This window comes from Idiotropiscis lumnitzeri, chromosome 11 (genome assembly GCF_059441095.1).
Source record: "Idiotropiscis lumnitzeri isolate Australia: NSW breed Sydney's pygmy pipehorse chromosome 11, RoL_Ilum_1.0, whole genome shotgun sequence".
Lineage (NCBI taxonomy): Eukaryota > Metazoa > Chordata > Actinopteri > Syngnathiformes > Syngnathidae > Idiotropiscis > Idiotropiscis lumnitzeri.
The window spans coordinates 5,551,136-5,574,909 of NC_142401.1; the positions used below are offsets into that span (position 1 = coordinate 5,551,136).

Genomic DNA, 23,774 nt, shown 5'->3' on the forward strand with positions numbered 1-23,774 from the left:
ATCGCGTTGTTTCCACCGACATTTCGTGTGCAGCCACCGCGGTCTCTCTCTGCAGCTTTTTCAAAACCATTTTTTGCAGAGACGGAAGTGAGCTACCAAGACGTCCGTGCATGAATCAAACCTGAGTGTGTTAGTTGACAGATTCCTCGGTAAGAATTCCCAGAAGAGACGACCTTCTTAAAATGCAAAAAGATTTATAACGCAAGCCGCCGAAAAATGGCGACTCTGGTCCACTACCATACACGCACACACACAAAGCAGGTTTGGCCAACAGCTAAGTGGCTAATGGGGCGTAGCATGCTCGTTTACGTTGATTCGCTTCAATTAGAACTAACACGCGATCATGTTTATATTAGTATTATATAGTCCAAATGGTGTCTTGTCCTCTAAAATAATGCTTAGTTCAATAAAAATCCGTGTTTAATCTCCTATTCGTAATGGTATGTTACTAGTCACCGAGCTCAAGTCAATACCTAACACGTCGTTATTTTTGTGTTGCTGTTGTTGTCATTTTTGAATTAGTTAACGTTAGTGTGCCGTTTTGTGTAAACGAAAGTGATGGAAGGAGTTTGTGTGAAGGTGTTTTTCATTTTTTTAGCTTCTGGCATGGCACTGGATTGGTGACGTCACGTCTGCCATCAAAAGGAGGCCGGTGATGAGTTGAGCCTCAATTCTGAAAATTTCGTTCTGAGTAATTGCTCGAAAATGTTCCTCGTTGGGTTTCTGCTTGAGTTTACATGATGTGTACTGAATGAGTTGGAACAAGTAAATATTTCCACATTGTGTCTGTTTGCACACAAAAATTGAGACATTTTTGGTGGTGTTTTTTTGCTGCGTTTTGAAGCTGAGTTCATCAATTTGGTTGCTGGCTGTGCTCCCAATTATGCTGTGTCTTATGAATGTGCTTTTTCTGGCCATTTAAAGGATCATGTCTGTCTTCTATCTGCTGATTTATGTGCAATTTACAACAGAAGCTCTTCTCTTCACTGCACTGGTTGTTTCCCCTTGTATATTTATTTAAAGGCTGGATGGAAATGCTTGTTTTTTGTTATACTTTGGTCTGGTGCCCACTCAAAGGATGTTTTGATTTGCTCGTGAAGAGTTCTTCCTGAAAATGTTTCATTTAAGCCATGCTTCTTGTCAAGAGGTCCAGGCCACCTTAGCCCACAAGGGCACCTTGTGATTTAGGTTTCCACTGTGGATTGGGCTGTAAATAGTCGTATTGACATCTTGTCTCTACTTGCTGTTGACTTTTTCCACTGATGGTACCCGGGACCAGAAAAAGTACCTGAGGGTTGAGCCAATACCAACGAGGTAATTGTTTTTTTTTGTTTTTTTTTCAAGTTGAGATGCACCATTCTTGCCTACCTTGAGAGATGTGGTTTGATTACTTTCCACTTGGGGAATTGACCTGTGCCGCTTGGTTGAATGTGGTCGTGAAGTTGTTTGGCTTTAGAGAAATCTCTCTTCTGTTTGCAAATTCATCTATTTGTGTTTTTTTTTTTTTGAGGGGGGGTGACACATTCTGTTCTTGGCTGGAAACCCACCAATTTTCGTGCGCTTTCTACTACGCACTAAAATGGTGGCCTCGACGTGTGCAAATGGGAATTGGTCTCAAGGAATTATGTTGAAGTGATGGATCCCGTCTGGGAGGTGAGCTTTTTGTCAGGGAAAAGCCAAGTTTGGTCAGGGTTGTTTGTGGAAGTTAGGTAACCTGACTGACAAGTTTGTTTTGTGTATTTCCCAATTGAAATGACAGTTTTCTCCTTTTGTCAAAAGCACATTTTTTATGGTTCATAATAAATAAAATAGCACTTTATTGTAAAAAAAAAATCTGTAAAAGAAAATATAAATTAATAAAATGTAATTACTACATGCATTGAAGTATTTGTGTGTTGGGCCTGACCTAATGAGTAACGTGAGGAGTTGGAGTCCGATTGACTGGCGGTAAGTCGGTGTGTGAGCATCGACGTGTGAGTGGTACAGCAACTTCTTGTGAGCGTTCTAGTTTTGTATTTTGTCCCATTAAAATTATTTTCTTTACTTACTCGCCGGTGTAGCTGAAACAAGGTAACAATTTCGATTTGATTCTTTAGGTTGCTTTTCAATTTAACTTTAATTCTGTTAGTTGTGATTTGATATTGATTTAAATGCATCGTCAATTAAAAAAAACTTTTAAAAAAAATCAGAAAAAAAGACTTTTGTGGAATCATTGTCAATGCACATGTAAAGTTAGATATTTCTTCCCGCTTGGAAATTTTGAGCAATTAAAAATTTTGCCTGGACCATCTTACTAAAGTCCTTAATTAAAAAAAAAAAATCTGTTGTTGATGTTTGGTCGAATGGGACCTTCATCCATACACTCTGAATCCGACGTAAAGCACCCTAGACTGGCTAGATTTAGAAAATTTGCTGAATCGATATTTAATTGGGGAGGGTGGGTAATATGATATCGTTTAATTTATTATTTTACCCACTTTACTGGTACGCCACTACTTTAATATAGGCAATTATATATTTTTTCGCATTAATTGCATTTTTTATTTTTTTTAATTTTTTATTTATTTATTTTTTTGCTGTTAGCAGTAAGACTTAGTCTTTATCCGTCACTAGTAGTCAGGATTACTATATAGATGGTGTGATTTGTTATGACATTACCTTTGGCATTAAATTCTGAAAGCTTCAGATCCAGTGTAACATGTTGCTGATCCAAGTTGGTGGTGCTCTTGAGCTGCGTTCTTCTTGTTTTTTGTACAAAAAGATTCTGTTCAACATGTTTTCCTAACGTTGCTGTGTGTTTTGAGATTTTCCAATGAGCTGCTGGTATTTTGCTGGGTGGTTGTTGGCTCATTCTAATGTAACGCTAATGTGTCGCTTTGGTTAACGATGTGCTCTGATGTGTTTAAAAAAAAAAAAAAAATCCACTTTGGTGTCTGCATTGCTGTTGGGGTGGTATGATCATTTTGTGTTGCTGACTTTTTTTTTTTTTAATCTGGTGGCTGTAGAGGCTTGATTTTGGTGTCTGGCAGAACGGCGGCCATATCCTTAATATCTCAAAACTATGTGGTCAGTTGAATGACACAGAAATTCATCTCTTTGACAAATGAGCTATAGTTTCTGAAGTTTATTTATTTATTTTTATTTTTTTTAAATGTCCGAGATCACGCATTCAATAATTCCGATGTTTCACGATTACATGATTAGCATTGCTTCACTATCTTATGTTAATTACTCCTCATCATCCCTTAGTGAGACACTACTTGTCAGATGTTTACCTTATTTGCTGACATGGAGACGATGATCACTGACGGGATCGACTCTGATACGTGTTTATCCGCACTATCTCCTCAGCCGATGCTCTTTGGTACCTAACTGGTGTGGTGTAATTCGCACTGTGTTTGCCTTAACCTCCTACTTCCTGACGAAGGGTGACGCAAGCGCGTTGTGCCATGTTAACGCATGCACGTCCAGCACGGCAAAGGTTTTTTGCACGGATCAATTGACTGGGGTAAAACAAAAAAATGGGATTCGAAGTTTTGAGGTGCAATTTCAATACTTATTTCGGATAACCACGACACCACTGTAATGCGTTTAAAATCTTGCCTGTTATGTTCCATCCGTTAGCCGATAAATGATTGAAACGCGTCAAGCTTTTGTCTTCTTGACAAACCATACTCTACGACTGCGAGGCTTGCTCGATAGTGGCCCAGTATGGTTCAGATATTTCGAAACCTATGCAATGGAAACGGAAACGTATATAATGAGCAAGACAGTACGGGTAGGTTGAAACAATGGTTATACATTTTGAATTGACTAAAATGTGTCATATACATTGGGAGGCGATATGTTTGGTCAGTGTTTTGGAAATCTTTTCCCCTGTAGGTTTTTTCTGTCTCTTTGCTCTGTTGATTGTGTCCTGCTACATTTAGTCCATGATATGAATTCTGTATGCAAATTTAAACTGTCACTGCTTGATGTTAATTCTGTTTTGGAAGCTTGAGCTCATTACTCTCCAAGTAGTCGTCTAAATTCAAGGTTTAAAGATGGGCTTGTAGTTTAGTTTTTTTCCCCCTTCTTCTTCTGCAAATGTTTCGCACCTTCACTCCTAATTCCTTGCCAAAAGAACCACTGGTTTCCAAATGTTTGGTCCGGTTGCCCAAAAAATATCCTTATTTTGGAGTAAAATGCGATACCATGTACATCTGGAAACCACGGGTCTGGTCTTCTTTACTCCTGATCTGACGGCAGTGTTGCTCTCTCCCCAGGTTGTAGGCCTGTTGATTAGCTGTCAGTATGGCGGTAGTCATCAGACTGCAAGGTCTGCCCATAGTGGCCGGCACCATGGACATCAGGCACTTCTTCTCTGGCCTCACCATCCCAGATGGGGGCGTGCACATCGTGGGTGGCGAGCATGGCGAGGCCTTCATTGTCTTTGCCACAGACGAGGATGCTCGGCTGGGGATGATGCGCACAGGTGGGTCCATTAAGGGCTCCAAAGTGTCGTTGTTGCTCAGCAGCAAGACGGAAATGCAGAACATGATTGAGTTGAGCAGGCGGAGGTTTGAGGGCGGCACGGGTGCGGCTGAGACCGCCACACCCACGGCGGCTAATCGCCAAACTTCCGCGGCAGCCATACCCGTGATACAGTCGGCCACAGCGGGGAGAAGTGGTAGCCATGGAAACCCCAGTTTCTCAAATACTTCTGCCGTGGTGACCGCAAGCTCTTCACAGGAGACTCTTATTCACAAGGCCGCGGCTAGCCTGGCGAGTATGGTACCCACCTTTCCTCATGGCTACAATGCCGCCCCCCCCATTACAACGGCCCTGACGTCTCTCAATGCAGGCCCCCCGCTCATCGCGCCCATGCCCACCATGCCAACAATGCCCACGTTAGCCACGGTTCCCCCTCCCGTGTCGTCCTTACCCCCCGTCCCGGCTGTCAGCCAACTTCCCCATGGACCTCCTGTTCCACCAATGACCCACCTGTCACATATGCCTTCCCTGCCTCCTTTCAACCCCACCATGCCCCCACCCGGAGGACTTGCCACAGGCCTCCCCCTCACTACCCCTAACCCGATGCTGTTCAACCCCCTCACTCCGCTTGCATCTCTGGGCCTCCAGGCTCACATGAAGGCAGCTGCGGCCACAGCCACTGCAATTGGCGTGTCCAATCCAGATGAGTTGTTTGTCCTCTTGCAGAACCTCTCATTCTCCTGTTCAGAGATGGAGATCAGGGAATTCTTCCGAGGTCTGGGGGTGGATGGAGTGCGTTTGTTGAGAGACGGCCAAGGTCGTCCGACCGGCCGAGCCATGGTCAAATTCTTCTTACCCCAAGATAGCTTTGAAGCCGTGAAGCGAGGTGGTGGCATGATGGGTCAAAGGTTTGTTGAGGTCACCCCGGGCTCTGAGAGGCAGTGGGCCAGCCTCAATCACAACACGATGGGCCTGACTCCTCAGAATAGCGCTAAGCCAAACATTCACTCACAAGACCAGCACCAACGCCGTGGTCAAGCCGGAGACATTGGCCGGGATCAGCGAGGGAGGTCAAGATCTCCACATCGTCAAGAGTTGTGCGTTTACCTGAAGGGGCTCCCTTATGAGGCTGACAAAAAACAGATCAAGGAGTTCTTCAAGAACCTGTCCATGGTGGAGGACACTATGTACATCGCCTATGGCCCCAATGGGCGAGCCACGGGAGAAGGCTTTTTAGAGTTCAAAACAGAGCAGGATTACAAGATTGCACTGGGTGCTCACATGCAGTACATGGGCTCCCGCTTCATCCAAGTACACCCCATTAGCTACAAAGGAATGATGGAAAAGATTGACTCCATCCGTAAGCGTGATGGCACACAGAACGACGGCAAGAACCAGGATGGCCTCAAAACACCAAGGAACTGTGCACATATCACCAATATCCCTTACAATATCTCCAAGAAGGACGTGCGTGCCTTCCTTGAGGGCATCGGGCTTTATGAAGACACGCTGAAGGTTCTGACTGACAGCCACGGTAATGGTTTAGGGCAGGCAGTCTTCCAGCTTCAGACCGAGGAAGACGCCCGTAAAACGGAAAGACTTCACCGCCAGAAGCTCAATGGCCGTGATGCATTCGTTCACCTGGTGACCTTTGAGCAGATGAAGGAAATTGAGAGGAACCCCCCACCTCAAAACAAGAGAGGCCAAAGAAATCAACACCAGACCCAGCAGTGCCAGAAGCAGAGCCAGGGCCAGCACCTGCAGACTCAGGCGGTTCCGCAACAGCCCCAGATGAATCCCTTCCCAGGGATGGCTGGTGAGGAGTTTAACTTCCTAAGAAGCACAATGGGAAATCTAAACAGTTCCCCATTTGTCGCTCCGTTCGCTACTCCTGGAAACGGTGTAGCGGGTCCCCCGCCACTCCCCCCATTGGCAGTAGGACTTGAAGTCAATCTTGCCGTCGCCCCGCCGCTCATTGCAGGTCTTCCTGGAGCTCCGCTTCTGGAGCCACCGGGTTTTCGACCGGGTGCGGCAGGGGGCCCTACGTTCGGTCAGGATGGGCTGAGAGGCTTGATGCCCTTTGACAACAGCAACAGGAAACCAAGTGGGCCTGTACCGAACAGGGGTGGCCCCGGTGCTCACAACAACAGCCAAGGGCGTCAAGGGGGAGCGCCTCCCGTTGGACCTCCTGTTTTCAACCCAGGTGCCGAGAGTCTCTCCTCCGCCCCCGGGCCACCCAACAACTCTAACAATCAACGCTCTGCCGCCTCTGCTGCCCCTCCAACAATAGTCAAGCTGCAGAACATGCCATTCACTGTCACCGCGGATGAGCTCATGGACTTCTTCTATGGCTATGAGGTTCTTCCCGGATCCGTCTGCTTGCAGTTTAGCGACAAAGGCCTGCCCACCGGCGAAGCCATGGTGGCCTTCCAGAACCCGGAAGAGGCTGCCGCCGCCGTGATGGATCTAAACGACCGGCCTATTGGCGCAAGGAAAGTCAAAATTAGTCTGGGCTAAGGAACCTCCTCGCTCCAAGACCCCAACTGAAGCAGACTGACTATAAATGTACCCCTTTCAGGCTGAGCTGGTGCCGGTTGGGTCCTGATGGTGAGAGTTTGCTGGCTTCTTGTTGACCGGTTGCTCGTGGCTACTCTTTGCTACTTGGTATTGATGGTCTCAGTAATTGTGATGTGTTCACAAAAAAATCCAATATAACGGCACACAACCTATGTCATCTGGAGCAGTTCAAAATCAATATTGATATCCAACGAGACAAAAAAAAAAAATCAATGAAGTACATCAAACTCACTGATGATAATGCTGATTAAATGAAAACGTGGCGATAGCTACGCATGAGTTTTGCTTGTCGACGTTGGCTGTTACAAGTTTTGCTGTGGCCAACCAAAAGTGCTAACATCTTTGAGGGGCCAGCCATCAGGCGGAATATTAAATGTTAACGAATCAATCCCATTGCTAGCATAGTTACATGGGCCAGCAATACTGATGGTGAAGGCGCAATGCAGGTTGTCATGGCAACACATAGAGGCAGAAATGTTGTTACGTCCTAGAAGCCGGAGAAATGCCCCATTGAACAGAATAGACGTTTTTTGTGAAAAGGCTTTAACTCTGCCAATGGAAGCTTTGCCCTGTTTTATTTTTTAAGCCCCAAGTGCTTTTATGGTTAATATAACAAAAATTCCACAGAACTATGACTAAATTTTGCCACTCATTCTGAACCAGCTCTGACCATCTCAGTGCGAAAGGGGTCTTACTGTAAATAAATGATGTCTCTGCCCCCAACACAACTTTTTTTTTTTTTTTTTTTTATATAAAGTGTAGCGCAACCTCTTGAAGTCTTGTATGTTCCATTGGAAAGCTCATTTTGAAGTCACTAACTTGAAGAGCATGTTGTCGACATTGCCTGGGAAAAACGCTGAATTATGTTCTGTCGCTATTACATGTTGCTGCCGAGATGTGTATGTCACGCTGCGGTTGTTTCACATTTGCGGTTGCTATGCTAATGCCGCCACATGCTGTGTTGCTATGCTAATATCTTTACTTGTTGTTGTTGTGGTACGCGCTACCATTTGTTCCCTTGCTGTCAAACTCTACTGTTGTGCTCCCCCCCCCACATAAAATGTCTGCTCTTGTGTTTCTGTGCTCCTGAGTCGCGTTGATGATATTGATGATGGCGAGCAGCTATTGTCACTGTTGCAGCTGCAAAGAGGTGGAAAATGTTCGCCATGTTTCCAGTAAATTTCCATGGCAAGGTAACCAGGGTGTTTTTTTTTTCTATCCTTTAGAATTAGAGTGATACATGGGAATTGAAGGTAATATAAGGTCATCACATCAAGAAAAAAATGTAACATGATGCTTTGAGATACAGTGATCCATTTTAAGAGTTTTTGGAGCTATGTGATTTCATCTGGACAGGTTTTTGCTTTGACTTTGAGCAAAAATTTGGCAGACAAGCTTTGTACGGTGGTGGCAAGCTTAACTCACCTCACAACAAGCACCAGTGAAGAGTGAGCCATTATTTAATCAAACAAAAGTGACTTAACTGTTTACTGTAAACTCAATTGCACATTATTTAAAACAAAAAAAAACAAACTTTGTGTTAAAGTTCAAACACTTGTAGGCAGATGATATAACAAAACAGTACTCAATGCATCAGATTTATATCGTGCTTTTCTGAACAACTGGGACCCTCAAAGTGCTCACAATGGATACATTAGTCATGCACTTATGCATTCACACTCTGATGGCGGTAAACTACGTTGTGTAATCACCACTGCCCTAGGGCACGCTGACAGAACCGTAACTGCACGTGTGTGACCACCACCAAACATTAACACCCAGTCGCACACCAGTATGAGTGGCACTGGAGGCAAAAAGGGTGAAATGTCGTCAAATGACTCAGACAGAGTGGGCATCGAACAGTGGACCCCCTGATTACTGAACGATGCATTCTTACCTCTGAGCCAAGTAACACTCAGAGGGATGTGTTTTTGATCCTCTGCAAAGAACAGCTAATTATTACTGTAGTTTACTGAGAAGCTCGAACTATATTAATGTAGCCCACAATACATCCATGTCGATATAATATTAACCCCAGGTGGCCATGGCTCGCCCACCGGAAGGAGCAGTACAATGTCCATTTAATCGCAGAAAAAACGGTTATGTTGTTATAAAGCACAGTGTTAGAGTGCTGCTTTTTATTCTTGAAAAAAGAAAAAAACATTACAAACATGTTTCTTGGGGCCGGAGTGGATTAGTTGCATTTCCATTCATGTCAATGGAGAACGTTGAATTGAAGTGTTTTGAGTTACAAAACTGGGCAGAGAATGTATGGAACTCGTATCTCAATGCAACAGCTTGTTACTGGAAAAAAATACATTTGAGTTACTTGTAAATCAAGGTACCAATGTACTTGTATGAAATATGGTTTTAGTCAGGATTATGCTAATATATAAACTATATTTGGACCGGCCGATTAATTGGCCGATATTAGCTCTTCGAACTATTTTTTTTTAGTTTTTTTCCTCTTTTGGGGCGGGGTTCTCTGTATATATATAGCTGTAGATATGTATCTATATTGATATCTAGCTACTAATCGGTTATTGGAATTTCATTTCACTAAATAATGACATCAGCGCCCCCTCAAAAATTGGTCTGGTCCTTTGAAGAGCAAACTTTGAATTTTTAAGTTTGTGCTTCATTTCCCTTAATTCCCATGGAAAGTTTCCAACTTTGAAAATTCCTTGAAATTTTTGCAAGCCTAACAGCCAGTTTTTGTTTTTGTTTTTTTTTTGGTGTATGGACATATTGATGAATATGCAGAGCTCGTCGTATGGTCGGCGTGGCTCAACGGTAGAGTGGTTGTTTCCCCACTAAGAGGTTGTGAGTTTGATCCCAGACGATTGTGACCATGTCGAAGTAAACTGTTCCCCCATTTGCTCCTGAAAATATGTCATCAGTAGATAGATGAGGTAATAGTTGCAAGCGCTTTGAGTACTGTACGTAGAAAAGCGCTATACAAGTGACAGACCATTTACCATACAAAGGTCGTCGTGTTGCTGTGACGTGAGATGGACAATTCAGTCTCCTCTTTTTATGTCTGATTGGTGGATGAGTCATTTTGATTTGATATTTTAATGATTATGTTTTTGTGTTTGGATACCCAAACATACATGTTGATGACATATATAAGTACAAAGTAGGCGTGCAGTCTATGGGCTCTGCAGTGTTTTTAGTTTGGTAGCATTTTTGTTGTACGTATTTGGATTTGGGATGTGTTCATGTGTCTGTATGATGCCACACAACATGCTCGTGTTTTTGGTTAATAAAAACGATGTACAGGATGCTGTTCTTGCCCGCCGGCCGGCTGCTCTCTCGTCTCCTTCTTTTTGCCTTTGCATGATTCACGGACTTTTGCTGCTTTCTGGATGCCACGTTGTTCAAACTGAAAAATGTCATTTTGGAATAGTTGAAGCTGTCAACAACCTGAAGGAGTCTTGTGGCCGCACTGAAATGGTATGGGTGGAAATGTCTTACAGGAACTAATATAGATATGCAATTTTAACCCAAAAATGAATTTCTTACATTTTTTTTTAAACATGTATTTTTCCACAAATGTTTGACTTTCCCCCTCCCCCCTTCAAAATGCGTTCTTGTAAATTAAAGGTTTAGTGCACCTTCCACACCTCTTACCTTTACTTGGTATGGCAGTCTAAATTAGAACGAGCTCAATTTAATTTGTGCTGTGGAGATCTGAATTGAAACCATACATTATATTGGCGACATGTAACATATATGTCGTTTTCTAAGAACGTGCAGTTAGGCAATAAGGACGAATAAAATATGTTGCTGGTGCTCAGGGGGAAATTGATGTTTGTCCTGGATGTTTTTTTGTAGGTACCAAGGAGCCATTGTTTAATTGATTGACTCAAACTAATTATTGTTTATTTCGCAGATTATTTTTTATTTTTTCTTTTCCTTTTATGTCCAAAAAATTGACGAAAGCAAGATACGATGTGCTAAAGTTGGCTCTGCGCGCTGCATCCGGCTCAAGTGTGTGCCCTTCAACATAATGGCATTGAACATATGACGGGCGTCTTTTTGGGGGGGCGGGGGTTGTTTTTCTTTGTTGAAGTCTCAATCTGTGTGCGCGCGTGCGTGTGGTCCTGTTCAGTACTAAAATTAAAAATACAGGCACATTGAATTCACATAGTTTTGGTGAGGTAACACTTCAACAGTTTTAAGGATGTTGAATTACCAGATTATGTTGACAGCGTGAGACTCGGGACTTGCTCTGAATAGTTCACACAATTCCAGTCGCCCATTTCCTAAATTAAATAGGATTGGCGTCATTATTCTGCTCGAAATTAGGTTCGGTTGAGCTGTGCAGCGCTTTTATTCTGACAGGGTGAGCTCGGAAGTCCTGTTCCAAATCGAGTGGGTGCAATTCTTTTCTATCCAATCAAAAGGACGCTTCTTTTGCTTTGTTGTCCAATCAAAGCGAGAACACTCTGGCTGACTCCCGCTTCCTGTGTGAGTGTTGGTGGTCTGCCTGGCAGCAGATTTGTCGCTTTGGGCAGAAATTGTGGCTTTATCGACTAAAATACATCCATACTGATGTTAAAGTTTAACCAGGTAACACCGTGTTTGCTCCACGTATAGACATTTAGACGGAGAGTTTTTTTTTTTTCGTGTTCCTGGTAGTTGCTCTACGCCCTTGTTAGTGGACTCGGTTTAGGAAGTCGATCTTCCTTTTTACCATGACTGAATTATTGTCACATTTTTATTTGAAGTGCATGCAAAAGTTAGCCGTTACGCCGCTATTCTATTGTGGCACTTTGTATTAATTCCTGTTGTGTGTTTTTTAAAAGTAAAAAAATACCTATCCGCTTGCGAAATATAATGGGGCGTGTACTTTAAAATATACGTTACAGCAGAATTTCGTAATCTTTGCCTTTTTCGCGTATATTTGATATTTTCCCACCCTAAGGACATGCTTTTTTTAATTCTAAATGTTTTATTACTACGTGGCTAGCCACTATATTATTTTTGTAATATTCACAAATTCCCCCACCTAAAATTCAACCAATTCTACTACTCATTGTTACTGATCTTAAAAATGACTCCAACCCTGGTTTAAAAAAAACACTGATTTATTTCCCGATCACACCATATCATCCATCTGAAGTATGGCGTGAATGGCCGATGCGTATACAAGTTTCTTATTATTTTATTTTATTATTCTCACAGATGGCGGACTGTGTCTCTAAAGTGGAGCTGACCGTCTCCTGTTCGAACCTGCTGGACAAAGACGTTGGATCAAAGTCAGATCCTCTATGTGTGCTGCAGCAACGCTCTGGCAAAGACAGCTGGACTGAGGTAATAAAAAGGAGGCATTTGTCTGTAGTTATACAGTAGCAGTCAAAAGTTTGGAAACGCCACCATACAATTCACAGGGTCTAAAACACATCAAGAGGTCCAAGAAATCCAAGCTATCGGGTCTTGATAATGCACAGCTGTAAACTGGAAGTTATCACAGTTCATAAAGCATCATCCCCATTGTAAAGCTGACTGAGAAAATAGCAACGTATGCAGTGCTGTCATCGGGGCAAAAGTAGCTTACTTTGAAGAATCCAAATTTAAAAAATTGTAGCTTATACAAAAATATTCATAGTTGGGTATCGGTCTTTCTGATTTATAAAGACTGGCATGCGTTTGTTTCTCCTTAGCTGGGCCGCACAGAGCGTATTGAGAACACCTCCAGCCCGTCCTTCAGTCAGCGCCTCCGTCTGGACTACCACTTTGAGGCTGTGCAGAACCTCAAACTGGGCGTCTACGACATCGACAATGCATCCCGCAACCTGGGCGACGATGACTACCTGGGAGGCGTGGAAGTCACCCTGGGGCAGGTAAACACACTTTAAACATCTCTAAAATGTTCGAACTCTGACCCTGCTCTGTCCACTCGCCTACTACGCCTAAACTGGGGACCACGTGATCTGTGAGTCTCCGTTTGTGTTCCAGATCGTCTCCAGTAAAACTCTGACCAGACCACTGCAGCTGAAAAAAGGAAAACCTGCTGGGAAAGGAAGCATTACGGTATGTTATTCTGTAACAGAGTACTGTTTTTATAAATTAATTTAACAGAGTCTGATGTTAATTTTCAGATTACTGCAGAGGAGATAAAGGACAACAGATCCATTCAGTTGGAGCTGGAGGCTAAGAATCTCGACAAGAAGGTAACTTATACTCTTTAGTTCTACGCCAACAACAGACTTCGGAAACGTACAAGAATGATGAATCGATACTTTTCTCCTTTTTGTTTGTTTGTTCAGGACACCTTTGGTAAGTCGGACCCCTTCCTGGAGTTCTTCAAAAAAGGAGATGATGGAAAATGGCAGCTGGTTCACAGAACAGAGGTGCACCAATGCTCAGATTGATGATATCTTCGCCAAACATTTCTTGACAAATGGCTGTGTTTGTGTCTTTTGTTTTTGTGTATCTGAATGTGTGTCTTTATGTTGGTGCATGTTTCTTCCTGTGTGTGTTTGTTTGTCTGTCTGTCTGTCTTTCTGTCTGTTATTGTGTGTGTGCACGTATGTGTGTAGGTGGTGAAGAACAACCTGAGTCCAAGCTGGAAGAAGTTTTCCGTCCCCTTGCAGACATTCTGCAGCAGTGACCTGGAAAGGCCGCTCAAGGTTCCCACCAATCAGAACATAGCTTTTGTCAGAAGCCTCCGCCCACTTTTCACCTGCCCTACCACTCACTGTCGCCCTCAGGTGGATTGTTCCGACCACGACAGCGACGGATCACACGACCTCATCGGCTCTTTCACCACCAAAGTGTCTGAGCTACAGAAAGCCGCCTCCGGCTCACCGGTCAGCTCCCTGATTTTGACGGCAAACCTCAAGAGTTCTTCTTCGTCTTCTAATTTTTATCTTGTTCCTGGTTTGTCCTTCAGGTGGCGTTTGATTGCATCCATCCGGACAAGCAGAAGAAGAAGAAGAGCTACAAAAACTCCGGGGTGGTCTCTGTGAAGAGCTGCAAGGTACTACTGACTGACTCACTCCATCTATGTTGTGATATCATACACATGCGATGAATTAATTTATGATGAATGATGATAATCCTTTATGACTCCGATAACGATATAATTCCATTACCATATGATTCACTCCAGTCAACATAATTCATTCCAGTTGCGATACAAGAGTCACTCGTTTTACACGTAATGTGATTCACTTGAATTACGATCAGATTTAATATAGAGCGTCATTTGCTGCAAAAAAAGTTATGGCAGTTATGGTATTAGTCACTCCCACTACAAAGCACTGGTATTCGCTTTAAAGCCTTCCATGCAATTCTCTTGACTTACGATTCCACATGACGGTTACTCCAAACAAGATTTCCCATGGCACACTTTGGCTTACGTCTCCCTTGATTGGCTGTTGCATGACACAATTTAGTTTTTCGTTTGTGACGAGACAGTTAGCCACGCAGCACAGCTTCCTGGACTACGTGATGGGCGGCTGCCAGATCAACTTCACTGTGAGAGCCCTTGTTCTAACTCACACACACACACACACACACCGCGTATTAATACATCTACTCACATGAATTTTGTGTGCGTGTGCGTGCGTAGGTGGGCATCGACTTCACGGGCTCCAATGGTGACCCTCGCTCGCCCAATTCACTCCATTACTTGAGTCCCGACGGACTGAACCAGTACCTGTCTGCACTGTGGTCCGTGGGCCAGGTCATCCAAGACTACGACACGTCAGTACAACTTTCCACATGCAAGGGTGCAAGTGCTGACTGTATTTACTCAACTGCAAATGGGTCGAACCCAAGAAACAAAACATCTACATTATGAAGGAACAACAATGTCAGACGTCACACTTTAATTCCTCCGCCAGACTTGTTACGTGTTTGGATGGGATAGGCACATCATTTTGAGTGTCTCTGTGATGATTTTTGTTTTTTCTTGTTTTCAGTGATAAACTCTTCCCGGCATTTGGTTTTGGAGCCAAACTTCCTCCTGACTACCAGGTGCTTATGGCCTACATAGTGCAATTCCTTAATTAAATTGGAATAAATTATAGGTGTTTATTTTTGTCCCCCATGAAAGCAGACAGATTATCTTTGTGTTTTTCCAAAATACAACATGGCTCATACTTTGGAAAACCAACATTATTGCCTATTTTCTGAAAAAGAAAAAATAAACATCCAACTGAATCATAATCCATTTATTTGTGCATTTACGACAAATACAACTTTAGAGTTGTTTATGTTTAAATTGTGCCACTGCGATGCCTGAATTCTTTGTTTTGCACAACAAAAATACATTGCACATGTTGAAGGTATTTTTGTGGATCCGCAGGCAGCACATCACGAGTTTGCCCTCAACTTTAACCCCACCAACCCCTACTGCCAAGGTACGAAATATCCATTCATTTAGTAGAAATTGAAGTACTAGTAGAATTTATTTTGTTCAGCATCACTACTGTTTGCCTACTTTTGAAAACACTGGACTTTTTTTTTAGTCTGATGTTTGTCTTAACTCTCAGTTTTCTGCATGATCTCATTTTGATTGTGAATTTCACTGCGGCAGGCATTCAGGGCATCGTGGAAGCCTACAGGATGGTTCTCCCTCAGCTTCGACTCTCCGGCCCAACTAACTTCTCCCCCATCATCAACCACGTGGCCTCCATTGCCTCCGGCGCCGCACAGGCCAACAGCGCTTCTGTGAGGTCAAACACATACGTGGCGTGGCGCCCGCTGAGTCCATTGATCTGACGGCATCTCTTGTCCGCAGCAATACTTTGTACTCCTCATCCTCACTGACGGCGAGATCACCGACCTGGACCAGACCCGGGACGCCATCGTGCGTGCCTCGCGCCTGCCGCTCTCAATCATCATTGTGGGCGTGGGGCCGGCCGACTTTAAGGCCATGGAGCTGCTGGACGGTGACGATGGTGTGCTGAGGTCCACGGTGGGAGAGGCCGTCTCCAGGGACATTGTCCAGTTTGTCCCCTTCCTCAAGTTCAAAGACGTAAGTGTCCAACTCCGCAAGGGGAGTACACTGACCGAAAATCCGTAAATACTTGATGCCCATCCGAAAAGGGGATTGTAATTACCTGTCGTTGCCACAAGGTGGTAGTAAAGCACTTCAGAGAGGATCATAAGGCATCAACACCATGCATCTAGCATGTACCCAATCATGAACCCATGTTACATAATTGACTATTCTCTTTAACGTAGTCCAAACACCTTCATATTAGTCTCAGAGTTGTAGCAAGCAAACAAGCCTAAATAACACGCAAACTTTTGAGTGTACACAAAGTCCACTCCCAAAAAAAGTGGGCTTCTCAAAACAAAACAAACCCATCATGAATCAATCAATCAACAAGACCAAGATTTACACTGATAAAATAAAGACATAATTGGTTGCAAATAAATTCAACTTTTTACTTTTTTTGACCAGTGAAGTGTAATAAAGCATCTGCATGTGCCTTGCTTTGTTTCGCCAGGCCCCCCTGGCGACTTTGGCCCAGTCGGTGCTGGCCGAGGTGCCCACCCAGGTGGTGTCGTACTTCAAAATGAGAGGCCTGCAGCCCCTCAAGGTGCCCGCGAAGACGCCCGCCAAAGCTTGAAAGCCACACGTGCCACATTCCCGCCTTCTTAAAAGCACTCCCACCGCACCCATCGGACCGATCAGCAGCGCTTAACTAGTGGCCAATCACAAGGCTAGGAGCAACTTTGACTTTTTGAGTGCAGTATTTTAGATATAAAGAAATGATAGATGCATAAGGGCTATTAGGACCATGATAAAAAGGATTTACACGGTATTGGGTAAAAAAAAAAAAAAACTCTAGGTCCCGCTCCCCCCCAAAAAATATGAATATGCAGGGAGGCCACCGTACCACTTTTATTGTCGTAAGATTACCGAATTTCTGTTTACTGAAAAGACATAGCTTGAGTCTTCTACATTTTTCCCCTCAAAATAACTCAACTTTATTCTTGTACAAATTAATGTTTTACTTGAAAATATAAAGCACATCACTTGTAAAAATATGACTTATCGTGAGAAAATTCCCGGACAATTAGAGATTTTCTATATCAAATTGCAACCTTTCTCCCTAAAATAACATTTTAATTGAGAAAATTTAATTCATCCAAATTTGACTTTTTCTTACAAATATGACTTAATTTTCATGTAAAATATCTTAACTTCATTCACCAAAGATGCGATTAATTTCTCAAATATACTAATCATTTGTGTTGTGTCAAATATGATTTTTTTTTTTTCAAAAACAATCCCATTTAAAGAAATACATATATATATATTACTTTACTCCAAAATGTGCCAACTTTTTCCTAGAGCAAATACGACCTTTGTTCTCGGAAGACTGCTACTTTATTTTTGCTGTGTAAATCATTTTCACTCTATTCGGCGTGTCCTTTGTACAATTAGCTACTCTTGGACCGTGCCTTATTTTGTATTTAATTGCAAAGGACCAATCACATCTCAACAATCTACTGGCAGTCAATCAAAATGCCGGGAGCAACGTTACCTTTTTTTGTTTGTTTTAAGTACATGAGTAATTTTCTTTATCAATTTTTGTCTCCTAACTATGCAACTCAGTTAACACGCACATTATCTCTCGTTTCCATGGCAACACGTGACCACTCTTATAGACTTGACTAGTTTTTGATTAGAGCAGGATCAAGTGGCTATTAGTAGAAGTGCAGGTCCAAATGTTTACTATGTACCCACAGTGCCCAGTTTAGGCAGCTGTGTGTCTTGTCAATCACTTTTTTTGACCAGGGTTCGATGACTTTGCACTTTGCTTGATTCCCTCTCTCGATGCTGGAATTCTTGTTAGTTAAAATATATATAAAAAATTATCATAGCTTTACAACTCGCGCTGCCTTACTCCAAATGCCTTATAATAATTAATATAGGTTTCGTAGCTTTTATTCGTAATCATGCTACGACTGGCTTTTTCATGGACGCCATTTTGGTTTGCTGCAGAGGAGCCAAAAATGACGACTTAACACAAACATTTCATAAACGTCATTTTGTGACAATTGAGTGTTTTGCCACAAACGCACAGAAAAAGGATGTAAAGTGAACAAGTAGTGGATGGGGAAAATGTAAGAGTGCCTTTGCTTGAATTGAACAATTTGAAAACATGCTCGCAGCGCGTCAAAACAAGAGTGCCAATGTAAAAAAAAAAAAAATGCTGCTTCTTGATGCCAGTAGAATACAAACGCAGTTGTATCCCATATTGTTCAAAATGTTCTATATGTAGGAAAAATCCAAACGCGAATAGTTTGCCAAAGGAGGTAATTACAACAAACAGTCAAGAGGACTACTAATCCCACAATGCTTTGCTACACAACTCACTTGGGACCAGTACGAAGGCGCCATACTGTATTAAAAATGCTTCAACAATGAATCAAATAAAGCAATTATGCTGCACAAAAAAATATTTTCTGGATGTTTGGGCTTTATTTTCAGGATAAAAGATAGTCCTATAGTCAAAGGGTGGAGTTCAATACTCTAATTTCAACGGTGATCCTTGAGAACAATAAAATCAACTTGATTCTGCTTGTGGGATCATGAAGGTCATGAATCTCTCTTTGGATTATTACCCCTGATCCCTTATTTTTATATGCTTATGTGACTTATTTTCAAAAATAATTATTTTTTCTCCCAAAAATTTTTTCTTGAAAAAAGTACCATCTTGCATTGCACTTTTTTTCCTCGACTAAATGACATTTTCAGGAAAAATGACACTTTTCCCACCAATTTAAGACTTCCTTCTTGTAATCTCTATCTCGTTTATCTGACTTTAAAGAAATATAATGAGCAAATGAAAAAATTTAAAAAATAAATAAATAAAAATGAGGAATTAAAGATAACTTTACCCTTAGATAGATAAAGATAACTTTTTTCCGACAAAATTGTCCCAACTTTTTTCATAAGACATTTTCTTGAATAAAGGTGACCGTAGTACTTTTAACACCCCCTATTTAAAAAAAAAAAACTCCAACTCTGTTTAAACAATTGCTTGAATATGTGACTTCTTCTTTTCTTGGAAAAATACAATTTCCTTCCTAAACCCCCCCCTAGATCATGGCTTTCTCTTTGACGTGCTTGTTACCATGGTGACAGTCTCCAAGAGGCAGCTGCTGTCAGATGCGAGTTCATCCTGGTGTCAGCTGACAAATTTTGCTGGCGGTGGTGGTGGTGGTGGGGGTTGTTAGTGTGTGATGTAAACAAACTGTAGAAGCAGCCGCTCATGCGCCAATATACCCACTAATGCTTCAAACAACCTTCAAGGCATTGAAAGGAAGATTTCCAAAATAGGTTTAGGGTTTAAAAAATAGGGCTTCTACCAAAGGGTTAGGGTTTATAAGGTAAGGCTTCAAATTAGGATTTCAAGCCAGGGTTAAGATTTCAAGTCAGGGTTTAAGGCCTGGGTTTGGTTTGTCGTAAAGGTTTCCATCCACTTGTGGTTTTAAACCAGCGTTTGGATTTCAAATGAGAGTTTCAAACAAGACTGAGTTGAAATTGAAATTATGGTTTCGAGCCACCAACCAATCTACCTTCTCACCTTTCTTCCTATGATGTAATGTGGTGTTTATTTTTTTTGACGCAACGTGTGTTGCAGCTCTCGTGTACGGCCACCAGGTGGCGGTAAAGCCTACGGTTGTTGTCCGGTCGAGCTCTTCCTCAAACAACTGTGTTTGCAATAAACGTTTTGCCCGTGTAATGACAGACTTACAATGCACTCATCATGACCTTCAATTTGAGATGCAACTTGATGTGGTTTGTTTCTATTAGACGTTTTGCCTGGCGACTGGTAGGATAATGACAATCTATTTATATAAGGAAACCCCCTCATCAAGACTATTAATTTCAGGTCCAAATCGTTGGGTTTTATTCCATGTGGACTTTTGACTTAGTTTTTGGTTGCGCAAGAAAAGTTTTTTTTTTTGTGGTCCGAAACCATAGCATTAAAGTGATTGACGCATGTCAAGTGTTTCCAACCAGTATCAGAGGTCAACGATGTACCGCCGGTCGGTGTCGGTTGGCATGGCGATGACGGGAAGGCCCCTTCACTCACGCCGCCAGCGTTGTGATCGATATGTTCTGAAGTGTCATAACTCACAGCTGGCTGTGGGGGCCCTCCAGCTGCTGAAAATCAATCCAGTTGCTCTTTGTGCTTCCAACAAACCGGCCGCCTCTGGCTGAGCCACGTCGCAGGACAACAGGTATTGATAATAGCGGTGCGTCTTAAGTCGTCATACGGTGTTTTCTTTTTATCTATCCCATGCAATTTAAACCCACTTTGTGACTTGACAATCGTATAACATCACTCTGATGAAACAAAAAGAGGACTCCCAAAGTTTTCAGAATAAGAGGTCTAGCATGCTTGCTTCAAGCTGTTTATTTGTCACTCCCAGTTGACGTTGATTGTAAAAATGATACATGAAGCAAAAGAGAATTGTTTTGACTAAACCGCGTAATTTCATTGAAAAAAAATTCTGCAATCTTAATTCTCATATGTATCACAGAGTAAGACTCAATAATGAGCTTCCTTTTAACACGGCACTGCATGCGACAGCTTATGATTATAACGACGGAGTGGACAAATGCTTGCCTTGCACTTGCCGCTTTTAATGAGGAAATCCATTGACGGCGTGCAGCAATGCATGCTGGGAACATTGCCGCAGATTGCCTCTCCATCACATGTCAGGGGCCCGATCCTTGGGGAGCGTCGTCACCAGCCACTCAGGCTGGAAAAAAGACGGATGATGGACATAAGGAACTACTGTAGCTTTATTTATTTATTTATTTAGCTGTGGAGCAGGGCATGAACATCAGCTGCCATCATTATCAATAAATAATTTCAAGCACACATATTGTACTTTTCCCCCCCCCACAATGTGTCCTTGAAGGATACAGTGAATGACTAACTGGCATTCTGACTCACCCACTAACTGACTTAACTCGCTACCTGACCGGGTCAACCCGCTGACCAACTAACAATAACTTATTGACTTCCTGACTGACTAATTAACTAAGTGAGAAATGACTGACAGACTAACTAAATGACTTTCTGACGGACTAACCTCGCTGATTCACATTCCCACTAACTAACCCACTCAATAATTAACTAACTGACTTACTAGCTAACCAACTCAACTACTGACTAACTGATTCAGTAACTAAACGTCACCCCAACTGACTCAATAACTCACTTTCCACTGAACTAACTAAGCGACTCACTGACTGACCAACTTACTCGCTGACGGACAGACAGACCTAACAACCAACTGACAAACTAAATGACCAATTAACCAACTAACTGACCCACCAGCTAAGCTGCCGACTGACTCACGGAGTCACCCACTAACCAACTAACTGGCTGGCTGATTTACGCTCCAAACCTACTAACTCTCTAACTCTGCGACTAACTACCTGAGAAACTGACTAACCAAGTTATTATAACTTCATAAGATGTCATGATAACAATAAAAAAATTAACATTTTTGCCATGATCCCATAATTCTAATTTAACCAAATGGTGACGCACATTCTCTTGCTATTAACTAACCAAGCGATCGATCGTTGATTTGTTTTCAACTCCAAAGGGGCTCTTGAATAATTGAAAAGCAATCAATAATCAATCAAGCCTGGAAAGCTCCTCCTTCCTCAATAATTGTTGTTCCCACAGGAAATCATATCACGTCAAAACAACAACAAGATTATTTGGTGGCATCCAAAAATAGAAAACCTGCAAAAAGTCCAACAAAAACCTAAATTGAGGCGCTAATCCGGCAGTACGCAAATCTCAGGTGATTTGCCCGAACACGGAGCGAAGATAAACTAAGTGTGCCTGCGGTTGATCTCCAGGGATTGTTGAAAAGGGCGAAGAGGAAGACGAAGGTGGCGGGAGAAAGCGATGAAGATCAGATAATTGTAAGTCGCCGCTCCACTTTCAGAATAAATTGAGTCTGAGGCCTCGGCCCACTTTCACAAAAAAAAAAAAAAAAAAAAAGAAGAAGAAAAAAACTAGGCTGAAGTGTCCAAAAAAGAAGTGACCCACTTCCTTTTTAAATTTTTTTATTACTATTGACATATTGGCTTGTTGGCTAGTTAGCTGGACGTCTTGCTGGCTGTTTATTTTCTGCGCCTTTGGCTGGTAGGCTGGCTAGCTAGGTGAGATGTTGACTGGTTAGCTTGTTAGGTGCTTGATTAGTTAGCTAACTTGTAACTCGAAGCTCAGTTGACTGGCATATTAACTGCTTAGTGAGTTTTAAAACTTATTTTGGAAGCTTGTTAGCTCCTAATCCATTTGTAGGTCGGATCACATTTGAACTGGTGGGCTAGTTGTCAACTAATTAGCAAGTCATCTCTTTAGCTAGTGGGGCGCTTAGCCGTGTAGAAGGTTGACTGGTTGTCATATTAACCCTCCTGTTATGTTCCGAGTCAAATTGACCCGTTTTAAAGTTTGAAGATCTAGGTTACCATACTTAACTGCTTGACCAATTTGCTGCTAAACTTGTTATATTTTAATAAATGATTGGTTAGATTATTTAGCTTGTTGTTGGTTGGTGGTGTTTTTCGAAAGTTAGTCAGCTAAACTCACTGGATTACTTACTGGTTAACCAGTAGGTAATCTTTCTTTGTTGGTTGGTTATTTGGTGAGCTTGTTAGCTCAGAATGTTTTGGGAACCGAAAATTGTAGGTAATGTTCAGTTTGAGTTTTTAGCGCAAGTGACGCTATTTGAAACAACATAGTCATGTTGGCTTGGAGAACCACCTAAAATTTAGGCTCCTACGAGCTGATTAGTGGATATTTTTAACGGACTTGTTAGTCAACCAGAGAAAGGCTTCTCCGTGTAGATATGGAAACAAAAGAAGTGATATATTGAGAAATAATCGTAAAACTGTTTTGCTCTAAATTCAAAGTGTTTTTGATTTAAAACCAGATTTAAAGCCTTTTCTTTAGGCCGCTATCACACAAAAACTGTCCGCCCTCCACACACAAAAAAAAAACCTCACTTTCACCGGAATTTAGCATCTAATTTTCTACATTCTCGGTGTGTTGTACTCAGGTTGCAATGGCCATTCCAAACTGACTAAGCATTTTGATGGCCCGTCTTTTTGTGTCATTTGACAAGTTAGCTTGGCTGGTGAGTTGCATTTGATTGTCTAATAATGTGGTTAGCTCATTTCATGGTCGCCTTTATAGCTGGAAGGCGGCCTCAGTTGCAAAACACGCACACACACAAACTCACACACTGTACAGCTACCTGGTAATCCATCATGGCAGCCTTAGTTACATAACATTTTTATCTGCACGCGGACACCAAAATGAGCTTAACTTCTGGGTTTCTTCATCTCGAACGGGACAAACACACACGCACGCGCACACGTAGTGTGTGTGCGTGCGTGTGTGCTCATCCTGTGTGGCGGATGTCTTCCAGGGACGTTCGATGACGTCAGAGTGACTGCAAACAGTCGTCAAAAATAATGTAAACATTTTTTTAACACGATAACTAAAGTGTTTTATATTTTTGAGCCATAGAGGAAAGCGATGTTGCTTCTATGGAAGTTGGATATATTTATTTGTTGGTTTACGTGGTGATATTTTGGTGAGGACTGAAAAGCGAGTACTGATATGCTTGAAATAGAAAAATGAACATCTGCTCTGCTTCCGTCCTGTCGTCAGCTGATTGTGACATGTTGCGTGGTTACCTCGGCG

General features: G+C 42.3%; 2 protein-coding genes across 2 annotated transcripts; both read left to right on the plus strand.

Moving 5' to 3' along the window:
• The first annotated feature begins 15 nt into the window (after positions 1 to 15).
• On the plus strand, positions 16 to 10,334 carry rbm12 (RNA binding motif protein 12). The gene is made up of 2 exons (XM_088308214.1): positions 16 to 149; positions 4,266 to 10,334. Exon 2 carries the CDS (start codon positions 4,294 to 4,296, stop codon positions 6,988 to 6,990), a length of 2,697 nt encoding a protein of 898 aa, XP_088164340.1. The 5' UTR covers positions 16 to 149; positions 4,266 to 4,293; the 3' UTR covers positions 6,991 to 10,334.
• A 1,134-nt stretch (positions 10,335 to 11,468) lies between these two features.
• cpne1 (copine I) lies at positions 11,469 to 18,485 on the plus strand. The gene is made up of 16 exons (XM_088308215.1): positions 11,469 to 11,625; positions 12,241 to 12,369; positions 12,720 to 12,899; positions 13,015 to 13,089; positions 13,158 to 13,229; positions 13,326 to 13,409; positions 13,599 to 13,688; positions 13,770 to 13,868; positions 13,952 to 14,038; positions 14,479 to 14,538; positions 14,633 to 14,766; positions 14,985 to 15,039; positions 15,371 to 15,425; positions 15,602 to 15,735; positions 15,806 to 16,042; positions 16,521 to 18,485. The coding sequence occupies exons 1-16, from the start codon at positions 11,608 to 11,610 to the stop codon at positions 16,641 to 16,643; spliced, it is 1,632 nt and encodes a 543-aa protein (XP_088164341.1). The 5' UTR covers positions 11,469 to 11,607; the 3' UTR covers positions 16,644 to 18,485.
• The last annotated feature ends 5,289 nt before the right edge of the window (positions 18,486 to 23,774 follow it).

Coding starts and splice junctions, on each gene's coding strand:
- rbm12 (XM_088308214.1), top strand. CDS start 4,294: ATGGCGGTAGTCATCAGACTGCAAGGTCTGCCCATAGTGGCCGGCACC.
- cpne1 (XM_088308215.1), top strand. Junction 15,426..15,601: donor CACCAACCCCTACTGCCAAG/GTACGAAATATC, acceptor TCACTGCGGCAG/GCATTCAGGGCATCGTGGAA. Junction 15,736..15,805: donor CACAGGCCAACAGCGCTTCT/GTGAGGTCAAAC, acceptor TCTTGTCCGCAG/CAATACTTTGTACTCCTCAT.